Consider the following 15,874-nt stretch of genomic DNA (forward strand, 5'->3'; position numbering starts at 1 on the left):
TGGATAATAAACATCATGGCGGAAGATGGTAAGTGTGAAATGAGAAAATGTTGAAAAACATAGAATTAATGATGTATAAAAAGATGAATGGATGGTTGTTACTGATGAAGGACTCGTACTTGACATGCAAATAATAACCGAATACCTGCGATGTATATAACGCCGGACACAGTTCAAACAATTGTTCCTGGAAAACGAGAAACATGACATGACCTGCTTCTGTCACTCTCTGTGGATGGAAACATTCCTGTACGCTTACAAATTATGTTGTTTTAAACAAATCATTAAACCATATGAGTTGTGTTAAGTTTCACGATCAGTTTCATACTCTCATTTGCACGTTATCAATTCTTCGGAGTAGTCAATGTTGATATGTTCACCAAGGGTTGGTAACAAGTCGATGAAGTTAAATCACTTTAAACTTCAGGTGTGACAGTATAATTTACGGTTAACTTGAGTATGTTGAGAGTCCTTCATTAAGACATACACCCTAAGCCCAAAATACCTACGAAAAAGACATCACAAAATAAGGTCATTACTCATATTAACCAGATAATTGATAACTTGTTTCTTTGATCATGTTAATAGGTGTGTTTGTTAAACTGAAATTTTCCATGTTGCCTACGTCGAGCCGATTGTAACTATCCAGCTTGTCTCTTTTACTGCTTATAATAGTTATGAGTTTTTGTGATATTCTGAGGTCCTTTGCATTTATTAATGGGACCTAACTATTTAGTCATTAAAAAGTCCACTGATGTTTCAGAAAAGTTTTGATTTGGTTACTCTGAAAATTACAATTAAATGAAGTGCAAGAGGTTTGCACATCACTAAATCAACATTGATATAATGTTGTTTTAATTGCGTACAGCATGTACAGTTTACTAAACTGGCCAATCGGTAGTTATGTTTGTAATACATACGTCATTGTAAAATGTCGAGTGCGAAAGAGTCTCAAGTAAGATTATTATCTGAATATGGAAAAATCTGATGTCTTTCCAGGTTGTAATATTCTAAATATAAACATTTGACAATATTATGAACAAAACAAAAATGAGTGGAACCAGACAAATTACATTTTGGACCTGTACTTGTTTTAGTAAAAGGTCCGAGACCAGGCAGAGTTCTTCCAGAAAGATTTTCAACCATTGATATTTAATGATGTATTAAATGTGCTTAAATGACAGATACACATTGAAGGCAAAAATATGTACATGGTGACATGGGGATGTCATTTGCAGTATGCTGTGATCCATGTAGCATAATGTATCGTGATGTACCCTGGTGGACAGAATGATTAAACATGCAAATGATGTAACTGATTTGATCTTGTTAATCATGTCAATTGTATAACCACAGTCTGTGACTTTAGCCACTAGTCCGGAGCCTGAGTCTAGTAAAATTCTGTTATGTTATGACTAAAGTGACAGCTTGGGCACAGTGTCTTGTATTTCACTTATGACCATGATAACAAGCCCTATATATAAAGAGGAATTGGATATGTTTTACATTATTGCATTGAATCGGAATCAGACCTCCAGATAATTTGCGTATCTGCGTAAAATATGCATCAGAAATGCAGAAGTACGCAGTAAAATCAAATCCAAGTGTATCAAATAAACAATGAACATTACAGATACGCTAAAAAATAAAACTTGTGCATATCATCAAAATATTGTAAAGTAACCCTGCGTATTCGATTAGCAAATCAGCAACTTATTTTGAAATTATATACGGACATCCGTCAACCTTGCCAAACTCCACGATGACAGTTACATCATGATCATTTGCCATCACATGCTCTTGTGGAAGTATCGTGGTATTTTTGAGTCCTATAAAGCTCTGGAACCCACAAGACACTAGTTTGCAGGGATTAGATGAATATCGTTTTTAAATATTTAACTTAAATACCCACATGTGTAAAAACTAGTGGGTAACAGATATTTGAATACCCAGACAGAATTACTGATACCCAATGATTTTAAAATGCATGGGTAAAATACCCACAACACCAAAAGCTTATCTGGAGCTCTGGGAATGCAATGCTAAGATACTTCTGAAATTCAGAAAGTAAAGTACAAATTGTTTTATATCACAACATGCCCAATTGTGAACTAAATAACAATATTTCCCAATTGGCACTTAAGCATGTTAAAGGTAGTTTTATATATTTATGATAATATTACATGGATGCAGCTTAACTTGAAGCATTTACTAGCCCCTAGGACATCCCCAAAGAAGCCTTACGGCTTAGATTCTGGACCTCCTCCATGGTGTAGTGGATAGAGTGTCTGCCCTGAGAATGGAAGGTTGGTGATTTGTTCCCTAGCCTGGTCATACCAAAAGACTTAAAAGATAGTACATGTTGATACCACACTTAGCACTCAGTATTAACTGAGGGGATAAAACGAGGAGTCAGCAAACTGTGTCTAAGTGAGGTATCCATGTTAAAATGCAGAACTGTATCACAGTGGGCTGGTGCTCTAAAACTGGCGTTAATATTGACTTGTACAAGCAGGCACACATGCGCATGCGTGTCGCTCTATGTCAGTGCAATAATCTTTTAATCATGTTAATTATCGTTGTCATTTAAAGATAGTATGTTCTGTGTATTTTTGCAGCGGAACCAGGGCACAGTGATTCTAAAGTGCGAGTGGATCAGCTGCTTCAGCAAGTGGTCAAGCAGTCTACAAAGTAAGCTAGGGATAGGCAGAGGCCATGCTTTTACTTCCTCTGTGGGAGTGTAGTGCAGAGCAGATCATGTAGATGGGCAGACACAACATATTTTGAAGAACAAATAAATGTGTCCTTTTTCATTGATTTCCCACACCCCAACCTGGACCTTTCTCTTCCAAAAGTCTGTAATCCAAGAAACACATAAGAAATAGAAAATGTCTGGTCTTGTCATGTTTGCTGTTTGACTCCTAAGGACATCACCATGATCCCAGTGATCATCTCCACCCAGTCTGCATGTACAATTTACTTCTGCATGCTTTTAGGTACAAGCGCTTGGATAATAACCATGAACAGCTAAGGCCTTTGAGAATTTTTACAACTTCTTGAGGCAAGGGGATTAACTTACTATAAAGGTCCAGAATTATTGAGTTGTAATTTAGCTTGATTAACAAGTCTATTCATAGTTCAATCAAAATCGTGTACCGAAATCAAATTATGGTTCGTAAATTGCTGTGCAGATTTCGGTTGATTCCAGGATTTGCAAAGCATGTTTAACTCCAACAGATGTTTTCCAAATCTTTTCCTTTTTTATCAAGGTGCTCACATGTTTTGATGAACTTCGCAAACTAAATACATGTTTTATCACAATATAGATTTTGATTATCGATCATATTGTTTTGACTGGGTGCCGCCATTTTGTTTGAAACAAATGTAAGTGATACGAGAGGTGGAATCTGATTTGGCAATAGGAGGGACATAGAAGGGACGTAACTCATAATAGTCACTGCTCGCGCTACGATCAAACCCAGAAATTCCAGCCTAGTTCGTCAAGTTTGGAAACTGGACTTTTACAGTCAGTTAACTCGCTTGCCTGGGGAAGATGGAATTTGTACTGTTACCTAAACTTTTATGGAGTATTGCGTCACTACTATTACCATGTACTAGTATATTAGCATGTTTAGTTGCAGTGTTGGGAGAAAGCTATTATTTTTGTCAGTAAACATGGTGAAAAATGTTGTGTAGTTGACAGTGTTCCGTTATGTCTGATGTTGCAGGGATGCCATAGATGCAAAGAAAAAGAAGAAGAAAAAGTCTAAAGGATCCGAGCAGGATGACATGGTAAGAATTTGATTGTTATGTTTACTTCTCAGTTTAACATGTTGGTTGGTTCAACATTGTTGTCCCTACTCAATCTCAGATATTAATATTAGTATCGTTTATCATGTTTATATATGTTTGGGGCATGTTGGACAGATGTGTTTAAGGTAGTGTTAAGCCCTTGTTGATAATAACTGTAAAACGAGTAGGAATTTGCTGCAAATCTGATTGGTTAATAAATGTTTTTTACGATATTTTATTGTGTATTGTGCGTACCTGAGCATAATGAGAACCCCCAATTCTAGGGTGCAAATTTGCGAGAAATTGCTTTTCAATAAAATGTGAACAGTCAAAAACTACATCATGTAAATGAACAGGAGATAACAAGCTTGGTCAATGAAAATGTGAAATTTGAGATAGAAAACCACCTGACATGATGATTAAAATTTCCATAGCATTAACTGTATGCTGGGCATTATTGTTGGGTGTTTATCGAAAGATATGCATATAAACGGTGTCTGCACTTTGCGTTTGCACACAGGTTTTTATGTTTACATCTCCATAAACATGATGAACAATGATAAACGCAAAAGTAAATAAAGTCATTTTTTTTAAAAATGCTGCTCACTGTACCTCCAATAAACAAACATAGCACAACAAAAGTATAATTTTAAACTTATCCTATCTCACGCTATGCATTTCTCCTTCTTTCAATCCTATTGAGGAACATGCTTGAACAAATGTTTCCAGCTTCTAATAACATTTTACCCAAACTCATCCCAGCATCACCATGGTCACCACCCAAACATATGGGTCATGCACTGTAATCCCATGCATAGCGACCTACACGACCTGGTCACGTGACTTCCCCTGCCACATCATTCTCGTTCTCATCAACACTCTGTGGAAACGTGTATTGAATCTTAGAGAATCCTTTTTTTATTGCATGAGCTTCCTCCTCCTCATGATAACATCTACGACACTATTTGAAGAGAATGGGAACAGAACGGGGGAAACACCTGCAGTGATTGCAGACATATTTGCTCCAGGTTACACACAACCAAATGTTTTCCCATAGACTTCTATAGTAACGTTATGATTTTTTTTTAAATAACTACCGGGTAAGCATTCAACAGCTATTACCTGTACGTGTGTGCACAGTTTGGCTTTAGAGCAGCAATAAAAAAAATAAAAATGACTAGCTTAGCCAGCTCCTTTTCCGAGTACCGGAAGCTAAACACACCACCCCCAGTTTCGCACCAAATGTCACCTACTTGAAAATAGCTGTGGTCACATTCAGCATAAGTCATCATGTTGAAAAAGACAGTACTAAATATAGAAAAACATGGTCAGTTTTAATAACTGGATGGATGTACATTTGAAAGACATAAAAATCTTACAGAATATCCTCCAATCACAGCCTGCAGATATCTCTCGATCTGCACTGAAGGCTCCCTACGAAAACCGCACTCTCCAAACTGGTACTGATTTGGTGTAGTAGAACCTCCACTGCTGATCCACATGATCTGTGCTGTGATTGTCATGGCCTTTGCCTTCCCGACCACATATGTTCCCCCTTCTTGGAGGAAGCCTTTTGTCTATACCTACGTGGGGGCATGGGTGGCCCAGTCGTCTAAGGCGCCGCGATTTGCTGTGCAGAGTTGAGTCCCTTGGGCACGCCAGAAAATTATGATCGTGGGTTTGAATCCCAGTTCGCCCCGATTATGTTTCTAGGTTTGTCAGCACCATATCTGTGCTCGTGGGTTTCACCGAAGTGGTAAATGTCTGAGACCTGCATCACTTCGGGCTTTCCTCCAACATTAAGCTGACACACCGCGATATAACTGGAATAATGTTAAAAGCGGCGTTAAATCCAACTCACTCACTTACTCACTCATTATACCTACGTAAGTGTTAGGGCGTAACATTGACTGCCGGTCTGAATCTCAGGATGCTGGTCATGGGCTTTCCTCTACTCAGAAGTTGTCACCAAACCGGCTGCCTCCCCCTCCACTGTAACAGCTGTGAAACCAGTTGTGTCTACCATACCTTCGCTGTTGATCGAGGACAAGGGATCTCAGATCGTTTTCTCAATGACGATTTTCCCACCAAAATGAACCATCCATCTGTTGCCAGTTTCCGCTACATGTCTACACTGGAACAACCAACCACATTTGACGTTCGAACAATCCTGCTCTTCTAAACGTCGATGTTCTGGCTCTAAGGGTCAACATTAAAGGAAACAACGCGTGAGATGTAAGGGTTGACAATCACGCGATCAACGTTTAGAGGATCAAACTTTGCAGGACTTCACAAGGGAGCAACTACTACGTCGCGCTCCACTCCAGCTTGATGTATGATTGACGTTTTGAGGATGAATACTGTACGGACTCTGCAGTTAGATGGGGATCACTCTATGGACTTTAATTGAGACGGAGTTCGACGTCGACCCTCTCCTACACATTGAGGCTCTTTTTACCGGTGGACACTCGTCCGGATCATCATTCACCCAGTAGATCCACATCTCCAGCTCCTGCACAACCAAAGACTCCAGCTATGTCGGCTTCTACTATAGAGGTTCCTCCATCTACTCTGTCTCTGCCTACCTCATAGGACCATCATGACCAGACTAGAGTTTCGACTCCTGAGTCACTCCGACAGGCCGTAACTTCTCTTCTACAGCATCGTACTGCCGCCCTTGATACCTCATAGGGACACTTTGACTCTCTCATGGACTCTCTCAGTCTTCACTGCCTCATTTACTGGGAGCTTTGACATTGTCGATCCGGCTGTTGTCTGTCCATGCACTGCAGATAGACTTCAGTTTCAACGTAGTACTTCTGTGGAAGATCAGCCAGCATGTTTCATCATACCCAGTGCCGGCTCCTCTACCATCAGGCTACCTCCCAGGGCCATCCTATCGGATGTTGCCACTGACTTGGACAAGCCTTCCCCATCTCCGATTGACTTCTAATCTCTGCAGTTCAACTTAGAGGATACTACACTCATGGAGTGTAGACTACCACCCTGGCAAGTTGATGGCGATATTTTGACACTCTGCCCCAAGCACTTTGTTACTACATCTACTGAAGATGATAGGGATCTCCTCCACTTGGATACCACTAAGTCCCGCTTATTTCAACCATATTGTCAGTCACAGAGTAAGAGAGTGAGTATGGTTTTACACCGCTTTTAGCAATATTCCAGCAATATCACGGCGGGGGACACCAGAAATGAGCTTCACACATTGTACCCATGTCAGGAACCGAACCCAGGTCTTCGGCGTGACGAGCGAACGCTTTAACCACTAGGCTACCCCACCGCCCCACGGAAGCTATTGGTGCATCTGTATCTCCCACTAAGTCCTGAAGAAGCCTTTATTCTTGGCTTCATTGTGCTGATTCATGTGTGGTGTTCTACCCACTCACAAGTTCTTGTCTTTGCAACATGCAGCAGTATTACACCTTATGTTTGTATCACTGTTTAGCACCAGCTTTCTCGTGTACGTCTCACAGTTGTAGTCTACATAGGAGAGAGGATCTGCATCCCACCGTCCAATGTCCAAATAGTGGGAGATAGGATAAGTTTAAAAATTGGTAAAAGTTACATTATATTGTATATTTATGATACTTATCCCAGCGTTCCCGTTTACCGGTAATTACCAGTTTTTCACCGGTAAAATTAGGCTTGGACCAGTAATCCATGTGACTACCAGTCCCTGTGGACTGGCAAATGAAGAACCTTATAAATCTTTGTTGTTGAACAAAACATTGGTGATATTCATGTCGGTTTGTCTGTTACCATCAGGGTTTCCCTGTGTCTATTTCTAGGTTAATTATCCATTTGTAGTGATGTCTCGAAATATATATATAATAAAAGAAAGTTTGTGTGAATGACGTATAGATCTAACTAAGTTACTTCAGAGATGACATCTTTGCACTGAACATGATGTTGAAAGAATTCAAACCAAATAATTTTCATACGTTTTTTTATTTGTTGAAAGTTTGGACTGGCAAAAATTAGGGGGGACTGGTAGTTTTTAGAGATGCCAGTCAACAAGGACTGGCAGTTTCAAAAGCCAGCGGGAACACTGTTTATCCTATCTCACATGCAAGTTGCCCCCTCGACCATCCCCGCATCACTGCTCCTCAGACCTGTCAACTATAAGAATAAGAATGATGTGGCTGGATTTATCAGGTTATCAGGTTGTGCAGGTCGTTAGGGATTACAGTGCATGTTTGTTTGTTTGGGTGGTGACCATGGTGATGCTGGGATATGTTTGGGTGAATTGTGTTTAGAAGCTGGAAACCTTTGTTCAAGCACGTCTCCACATCAAAGAAGAAGGAGAAATGCATAGTGTTAGATAGGATATATGTTATAAATATAAAATTTATTGTAAAATTTACAATTTCCGTCTTTTATGCATTTGAAACAAACAAGATGTAAGAAATAGAAGTAATATTTTTGTTCATTATTGTTTAAATTCGTATTAAACTGCTAGACTGAATGACACATTCCCCTCTGTTCCAGCTTGAGTTGTTACGGAAGGGGGAGGGGACGGGGCTACACAAAGACAGAGATGACGCCATTGATGCCAACACTTTTGACCCTGACAACTCAAAGAGTGAGAAGAGCAACAAGAGGAGACAGAGGCTGCAGGAAAAGGAGAACAGTAAGCAGCATTAGCATTGAAAGACTAGTCCAAGCGACTAGTTGAAACTTTATTTCACTAGTCATCAGAGTTTGTAGCTAGACCTTCTTGAAATGTTACACGTTTACATTTTAAGTCAGTTTTATTCAGTTCAATTTGTAGCATAATTTGTAGAATTGTGAACTGGTTCAGAGTTATCGCCCTTATATGCTGCTAGTGAGTGAGTGAGTTTGGTTTTACGCTGCTTTTAGCAATATTCCAGCAATATCACGGCGGGGGACACCAAAAATGGGCTTCACACATTGTACCCATGTTGGGAATCGAACCCGGGTCTTCGGCGTGACGAATGAGCACTTTGACCACTAGGCTACCCGACCGCCCCTTAAATGGTACTAGTCTGAGGACTACCATCATTGAAATTTTACTTCTCCTCAGCTCAATTTAGTAGGCCTTGGGCTAGCTGACTAGTGTGAATTTCAAAGGCTGAGTAAGTCATGGAAGAGTCGAGAATGTAAACAGTAAGCTTTCAGATGAAGTATGCTCAAGCACTGGAAACATCGGTGGAGTCCCTTGTATTAACAAGAATTAAATATCTGTTTGCATGGTTAGAATCAGGCTGTATGTTTACGTGTCCTTTGAGAAGCTGTAGTGTCAGTGAAGACGGTTGACTTATGGATTTAGAAACTATTTTCATTCAATGCAAATCAGATTTGTTTGATAAAGGTCCTGACAGTTGTACCAAGTCATTGCATTGAAAGAATAATGAAGGGGAAATCACTGTCAGCTGTCTTCACAAGAGTTGTTTCTGTTTTTATTCCACTCCGTATTTGCTCCGTGCTCAGTCGTCAGAACACTACATTAAGAGTCAAAGTCTGGCAGCATATGTTAATACCTGAATTAAACTGTACTAGTACTGACAGCCCAAAATAAACTATTATGAATTGGTACAAATCTACAATCAATATAAACTTTTAATATGGGATAAATATAGAAGTTATTGTATTGTAACTAATTCTTTTTGTTCTGAATATCTTATCATGCTTTATGTTATTCTTCATTGTTAAGGTCAAGTCTTGTATGACTATGAGTCTTAGATAATAATATAAATATATTTGTGGAGCCTATTTCTGTGTTTGATGCCTTGATATTGCTGGTATATTGCTAAAGGTAGCTAAAAACCATACTCACTCACTCACTAACAGGATCGAGTGGTCATCGTATCCCAGTTGTGTGGATCGATACTTGTGATGTCAATCACTGGATTGTCTGGTCCAGACTTGATTATTTACAGACCGCTGCATATAACTGGAAAATTACTGAATGCGGATTTAAACAACAAATAAACAAAAAAACTTACACACATACTAAACATTTTGTTACAGATGAGAGTGATAAGGTGAAGAAAGATGGTAAGACAAAGAAGAAGGTTCCCAAAACTCAGGACACAATTGAGATGATTGATGAGACCAAGGAGAAAAAAACAGTAGTGAAGAAGAAGAAGAAAGTCAAACTACCGGTGGAGGAGGTTCCAGAAGAAATACCCTCACCAACAGAGACCACGCCTAAGAAGAAGAAAAAGTGAGGCTTTTACAGAAGTTTGTTATTTAATTTCACTTTGACCATGTTGACATTGGCTTTGCATGATAACATTAAAGGTCAGTGTAGTGACTAGTGACCCCATGGGAACTCCAGGATAGAATAGGTCCCTGCAACCTATGCTGGTTGTAAGAGGAGACCAAATGGATCGGTGGTCAGGCTCGCTGACTTGGCTGATAGTGTGTCATTTAACCTGGATGGATCATTGTTCACAGTATCAGTCACCAAGGTGATAGAGATGCGAGCAGCATTAAACAAGATATTTCCCCTTTTCCTCCCCAAACACCCCCCACCCCCACCACACCCCCACCACACCAACCCCCCAAAAAACAAAAACAAAACAACAATATAAACAACCCTACCATGTGTATTGAAATAATCAATGATCGTTGATGCCATCTATCTTCAGAGCCAAGAAGTCGTCAGCAGCAGAGGAGACTATTGAACCAAGCCCTGCTGGGCGGGAGGAGGAGGAACAAACAGAGACAACAGCACTTGTATCACCCAGAGATGGAAAGAAGAAGAAAAAGAAGAAGAAGCCTCCAGATACAGAAGAAGATCCTGAGGCCACTGCAGTGAAGACAGAGGATGAGACTGAGGTTAGTTGTAGCATTGCCGTCAGAGTGTGTTTCTATATTCTTGATTTGTAACGGAATGTTAAGAATTGTTGTCAATCTGTTTTATTAAGTGAGTGAGAGAGTTGGGTTTAGTGCTGCTTTTAACAGTATTCCAGTTATATCGCGGCGTGTCAGCTTAATGTGGGAGGAAAGTCCAAAGTAATGAAGGTCTCAGACAATTACCACTTCGGTGAAACCCATGAACACGTGTATGGTGCTGACAAACCTAGAAACATAATCGGGGAGAACTGGGATTCGAACCCACAATCATAGGTTTCTGGGGTGCCCGACTGGGCCAGCCGTGCCCCCTTATTTATTTAGAAGTTGTGATTATAATGCAATATTGATGTGAACAAATTATGTTTTATCACACTGGCATTTTGTCACGCAAGCAAGTGAAGCTATAACGTTGGAGAACCTTCCAACATGGCTAGTGATTTATGCTGCAAGATGGTATTATTGAAGCACTAACAACATGACTAGTCTGCCAGGGTGCTCCCATATTTGAGACATTCTATCGACTAGAGCTTCTCGTTTGGTGTTGCTGTATATAGTGACTGTTTGTCCAGGCAACAACAGAAGAACCACCTACAGATGAAACATCACCCAGAGCTGAAACTCCTAAGAAGAAGAAAAAGAAGAAGAAGAAAGAAGGTACAACACTTCTATTATTTTGAATTAGTCTTGTCCAAACAAATGTGTGGTTAATGTTCACAGCCACTGTATGTAAATTGTCATTTCTTTTTGAGAAATGATTCCTAAATTCAGGGGAGATAATCCAGATGACACTAAATGACTTGCACCTCAATAGACTTGTTGTTCAACAGAACTGAATGTGGCAGAGGCTGTTACCTGCACCTTTTTCATGCTCAAACTGTTTCTCAAACTTGCGACCGCCTCCGTGGTCTAGTGGTAGAGTGTCCGCCTGGAGAGCAGAAGCTCCGGGGTTTGCTCCCCGGCCGCATCATACCAAAAGACTTTAATAGATGGTACTTGTTACCCTGCCTGACGCTCGGCATTAAGGGGCTAAAAGAAGGACTGATCGGCTCGGAGTCAGTATACTGTGTCTGTGTGGGGTATTCATGTTAAACTGTGGCATGGTATCTCAGTGGGGCTAGCATTAATAATCAGCATCAGTCCGGACTAGTACAAGCAGCCACACACACACACACGTGCATGCACATCGCTATATAAGTGCAATAATCTTGGACACGACATTAAATCCCATTTCACTTCACCTCTCAAACTTGCGCTTAGAATGATCTTTATTGTAGGTTAGCAAGGAACGTAGCACATAACATGTTACAGCATGCTGTCCATTCCCAGGTCACATGTGATCCCAGTTGTAGATTGATAAACATTCAAGATTGCAATGCTGCAGATTCTTTAGACAGTCTGCTACTTAAGACGCTACTCTTGAGTCCGAGTCTAGTTAAATTCTGTTAGGTCCAGTAAGCTCAGCTAATAATGATCTATTTAATAACACAAAATCTTTTGAAAATGATGCTAAGAGTAAGAGCTAGGTTTGGGTTTGTAGATTCAAAAGTTTTTGGCACAGACTGTTTAGATTCCTGTTGAAAGATTATTAATGTTAACAATTCCAAACATTGCTACATCCGCAGAGGATGAAGTAGTTGCTGCGACTGAGGAGGACACGGTGGCGGCGCCTGATGTGAAGGACATCGAGGACAGGGGGCAGATCCTGGGTCTGACCGTACACCGCACAGACAAGCTGAAGAATGACTTCCACATCTTGCATCCCATGATCAGAGTACACATGGTGGATGAATCCACAGGCACCTACCTCAAGAAACAGAAGGAGTGAGTCCTTAGAAGTGCAGAAACACAGGTCTCCTTCTGCCAAAATAATAACTGCTTCATACAGAATGAGATTTGACACCTATGTTGCTTCATACAGAATGACGTTTTACACCTATGTTGCTTTATCCAGAGTAAAGGGGGCACGGGTGGCCCAGTCTTCTAAGGCATTGTGATTCGCTGTGCAGAGTGAAGTTTTACACCTATGTTGCTTCAGGCAGAGTGAAGTTTTACACCTATGTTGCTTCATACAGAATGACGTTTTACACCTATGTTGCTTCAGGCAGAGTGAGGTTTTACACCTATGTTGCTTCAAGCAGAGTGAGGTTTTACACCTATGTTGCTTCAAGCAGAGTGAGGTTTTACACCTATGTTGCCTCAGGCAGAGTGAGGTTTTACACCTATGTTGCTTCAGGCAGAGTGAGGTTTTACACCTATGTTGCTTGAAGCAGAGTGAGGTTTTACACCTATGTTGCCTCAGGCAGAGTGAGGTTTTACACCTATGTTGCTTCAAGCAGAGTGAGGTTTTACACCTATGTTGCTTCAAGCAGAATGAGGTTTTTCACCTATGTTGCTTCAAGCAGAGTGAGGTTTTTCACCTATGTTGCTTTAAGCAGAGTGAGGTTTTACACCTATGTTGCCTCCGGCAGGGTGAGGTTTTACACCTATGTTGCCTCCGGCAGAGTGAGGTTTTACACCTATGTTGCTTCAAGCAGAATGAGGTTTTTCACCTATGTTGCTTCAAGCAGAGTGAGGTTTTTCACCTATGTTGCTTTAAGCAGAGTGAGGTTTTACACCTATGTTGTCTCCGGCAGGGTGAGGTTTTACACCTATGTTGCCTCCGGCAGAGTGAGGTTTTACACCTATGTTGCTTCAGGCAGAGTGAAGTTTTACACCTATGTTGCTTCATACAGAATGAGGTTTTACACCTATGTTGCTTCAAGCAGAATGAGGTTTTTCACCTATGTTGCTTCAAGCAGAGTGAGGTTTTACACCTATGTTGCCTCAGGCAGAGTGAGGTTTTACACCTATGTTGCTTCAAGCAGAGTGAGGTTTTACACCTATGTTGCTTCAGGCAGAGTGAGGTTTTACACTAATGTTGCTTCAAGCAGAGTGAGGTTTTACACCAATGTTGCTTCAAGCTGAGTGAGGTTTTACACCTATGTTGCTTCAGGCAGAGTGAGGATTTACACCACTGTTGCTTCAATCAGAGTGAGGTTTTAGATCTTTGTTACTTCGAACAGAGGCAGGTTTTAAAGAGTGAGATTGAAGTATTGATGAGCTGCTTGTCAGTCTGGACAGTTCAGATTTGACTTATTTCATACACTGCTACCTGGGGTATCTATTTGTGTGCCTAGAGACATGGAGTTATGAGGACCAGGACGTTGTTTATATTTGCAAACAGTTGACCTTCCCGTCATGAATTACATAACGACAAGCATGATGGTCTGTTCCAGGTCTCGAGCAGTCACATCCTTCTATGAAACCAAGAGTGATAAAGTTAACCACATTCTACCCATCATGACGCAGCCATTTGACTTTAAACAAAGAAAGTAAGTATACAGAATCAATCTTGTACCAACTACCATTATGCTGACACCTGCATAAGGGGAAAATATTATGTGTGTTTGTGAGAAAAGCACAGTACCGATAGTACTGGCAGATAGACTCAAGCATACTCAACCCTGTATCCCCCATCCTTGAAATTCTGTAGATAAACATGCAAATTTGCGTAAAATATGCATTAAATTAACTGAAGAACTCGGAACAACAAGCATAATGAGAGATAGCTTTACAAAACTTGCTACACTTATGCACCATGTGGTGTAGATATGCTGTTTGCTATTTATGATTCCCCCAATTTATTGTGTTTTTATCAAAATTTTATGAATTTAGACTTGAATTGAATGAAAGCAATATCTTAACAATTTTACAACTGTTTTTACTTTTCCATGAAAGTTTCTACGATGTCAGTCTAAGGCAGTTATAGAGTCTCTTTTAAAACTATGTTTTATATTCTTATTTCAAGTAAATGGCAAATCAGTACACACTGCAACAAACACAGCTATAAAAGGATTCATAGTAGATGTACCTGTTTTAGAAATTCACCAGGTTTTGAGGGGTCAGCATGCTCACGACTTGTGTACCTTATCTGTACTGTGTTCCTTAGTTCTGCTGGTAACTACCAGTAAAGGGTAGGGCTGTAGCAATACCTGCCTTTAGAACAATTCAGGATATCGAAATGAGTGAATTGTGCACTGAAAAGACATCCGTCACCACTCGCCCCTTTCCGTAACCTGCAAGAAGACTCATCCCCCTCTCGATGAATGTTATATGCGAAAATATGACAAACCAATCACAATGCGAATATGATTTTAAGTTCTTCCTCAAAAAATCCCTCAGAAATAATTTTTGATTTTACATTTGTCTTGCATCTAAAAATATACCCAAGACACAGTTAAATGTGTTCAGTCATACTGTATAATTCTGCACGTCCCAATGTGCTTTAAATTGCATCTGAACTATATATAATACATGGGGAAATAATATGTGAACCATAACGCAACGAGTTGACAATTGTTTAAGTTATACCCGTTTGCGCTAAGACGGAACCTGGTCGCAAAAATGGCCATGCGAGGGGCACGAGTCGCTATTCGGCTTGTCGCGGAATAACACGAGTTGGTCACGAATGTGCTCAAGGATACAATATATTAATAGCCTTCCCAAACTGGAAGATGATTATATCCTTTGTTTATCATTACAGTCCTCCTTACTTTCCTACTGTTTTACCTAACTTGAGGCTACACGGTGCTTTTGCTTCCCTACCTTCTACAAACAGACAGTACTGGAACAGAGCGACAGTTGAAACAGACTATAGCCCGTGCTCCAATATTCAGGAGTTATCCTCCTTGGCCTGTACTCCCTCATGTTTTTGTCAGTCTGCCTTACGATAGATATGTGTTTTTGAAGGTCATTTTACCGTAGATTTTGATCAGTTTTTTACTGTTTCTGGTGGTGTTACAGCCGTATATCCTTTCCCTGATATTATTATCCACTTATTTGAGGCATATTTCTTGTTTAATTTCCGATGACTGCGTAACTTAGCACTTTTGGTGCCATGCTTGCCATCTGGCTTTTCATGTGTCTCGTGTTTAGGAGGTGTGCGTACTTATGTAGTTTTTGCTATCATTTATAAATTATTGGTAAATTTCTCATTTATGTGCTTGTAAGTGCCTTTCTGTTATGTATCCTGTTATGTAGGCATAATATGTGTTTGTCGTCTACCAGGCACTCTCCACACTGTGGGTGTGTGTGGGTGTGTGGTGCACCATTAACATTTTATACTGGTAGTCTTATACACTGTTTACATTTTTTGCAGAATGTATTCTATGACTTGTACGCTCTGTTAATGTACCAGGTC

At 40.2% G+C, this 15,874-nt stretch overlaps 1 protein-coding gene across 1 annotated transcript in view; it reads left to right on the forward strand.

Annotated features, from left to right (window-relative positions):
- The window catches only part of LOC139478436 (jouberin-like), a 46,472-nt gene continuing 30,598 nt past the window's right edge, over positions 1–15,874 (forward strand). Inside the window, exons 1-9 of the mRNA XM_071260893.1 lie at positions 1–28; positions 2,619–2,691; positions 3,729–3,792; positions 8,302–8,443; positions 9,805–10,000; positions 10,428–10,617; positions 11,205–11,289; positions 12,258–12,456; positions 13,911–14,006. Of these exons, the coding sequence (XP_071116994.1) occupies positions 16–28; positions 2,619–2,691; positions 3,729–3,792; positions 8,302–8,443; positions 9,805–10,000; positions 10,428–10,617; positions 11,205–11,289; positions 12,258–12,456; positions 13,911–14,006 (1,058 nt within the window). The 5' untranslated portion in view covers positions 1–15. The remainder of the gene's footprint in view (positions 29–2,618; positions 2,692–3,728; positions 3,793–8,301; positions 8,444–9,804; positions 10,001–10,427; positions 10,618–11,204; positions 11,290–12,257; positions 12,457–13,910; positions 14,007–15,874) is intronic.

Source organism: Haliotis cracherodii, unplaced genomic scaffold (assembly GCF_022045235.1).
Source record: "Haliotis cracherodii isolate W230 unplaced genomic scaffold, xgHalCrac1.p SCAF_4, whole genome shotgun sequence".
In the NCBI taxonomy this organism is placed as follows: Eukaryota; Metazoa; Mollusca; class Gastropoda; order Lepetellida; family Haliotidae; genus Haliotis; species Haliotis cracherodii.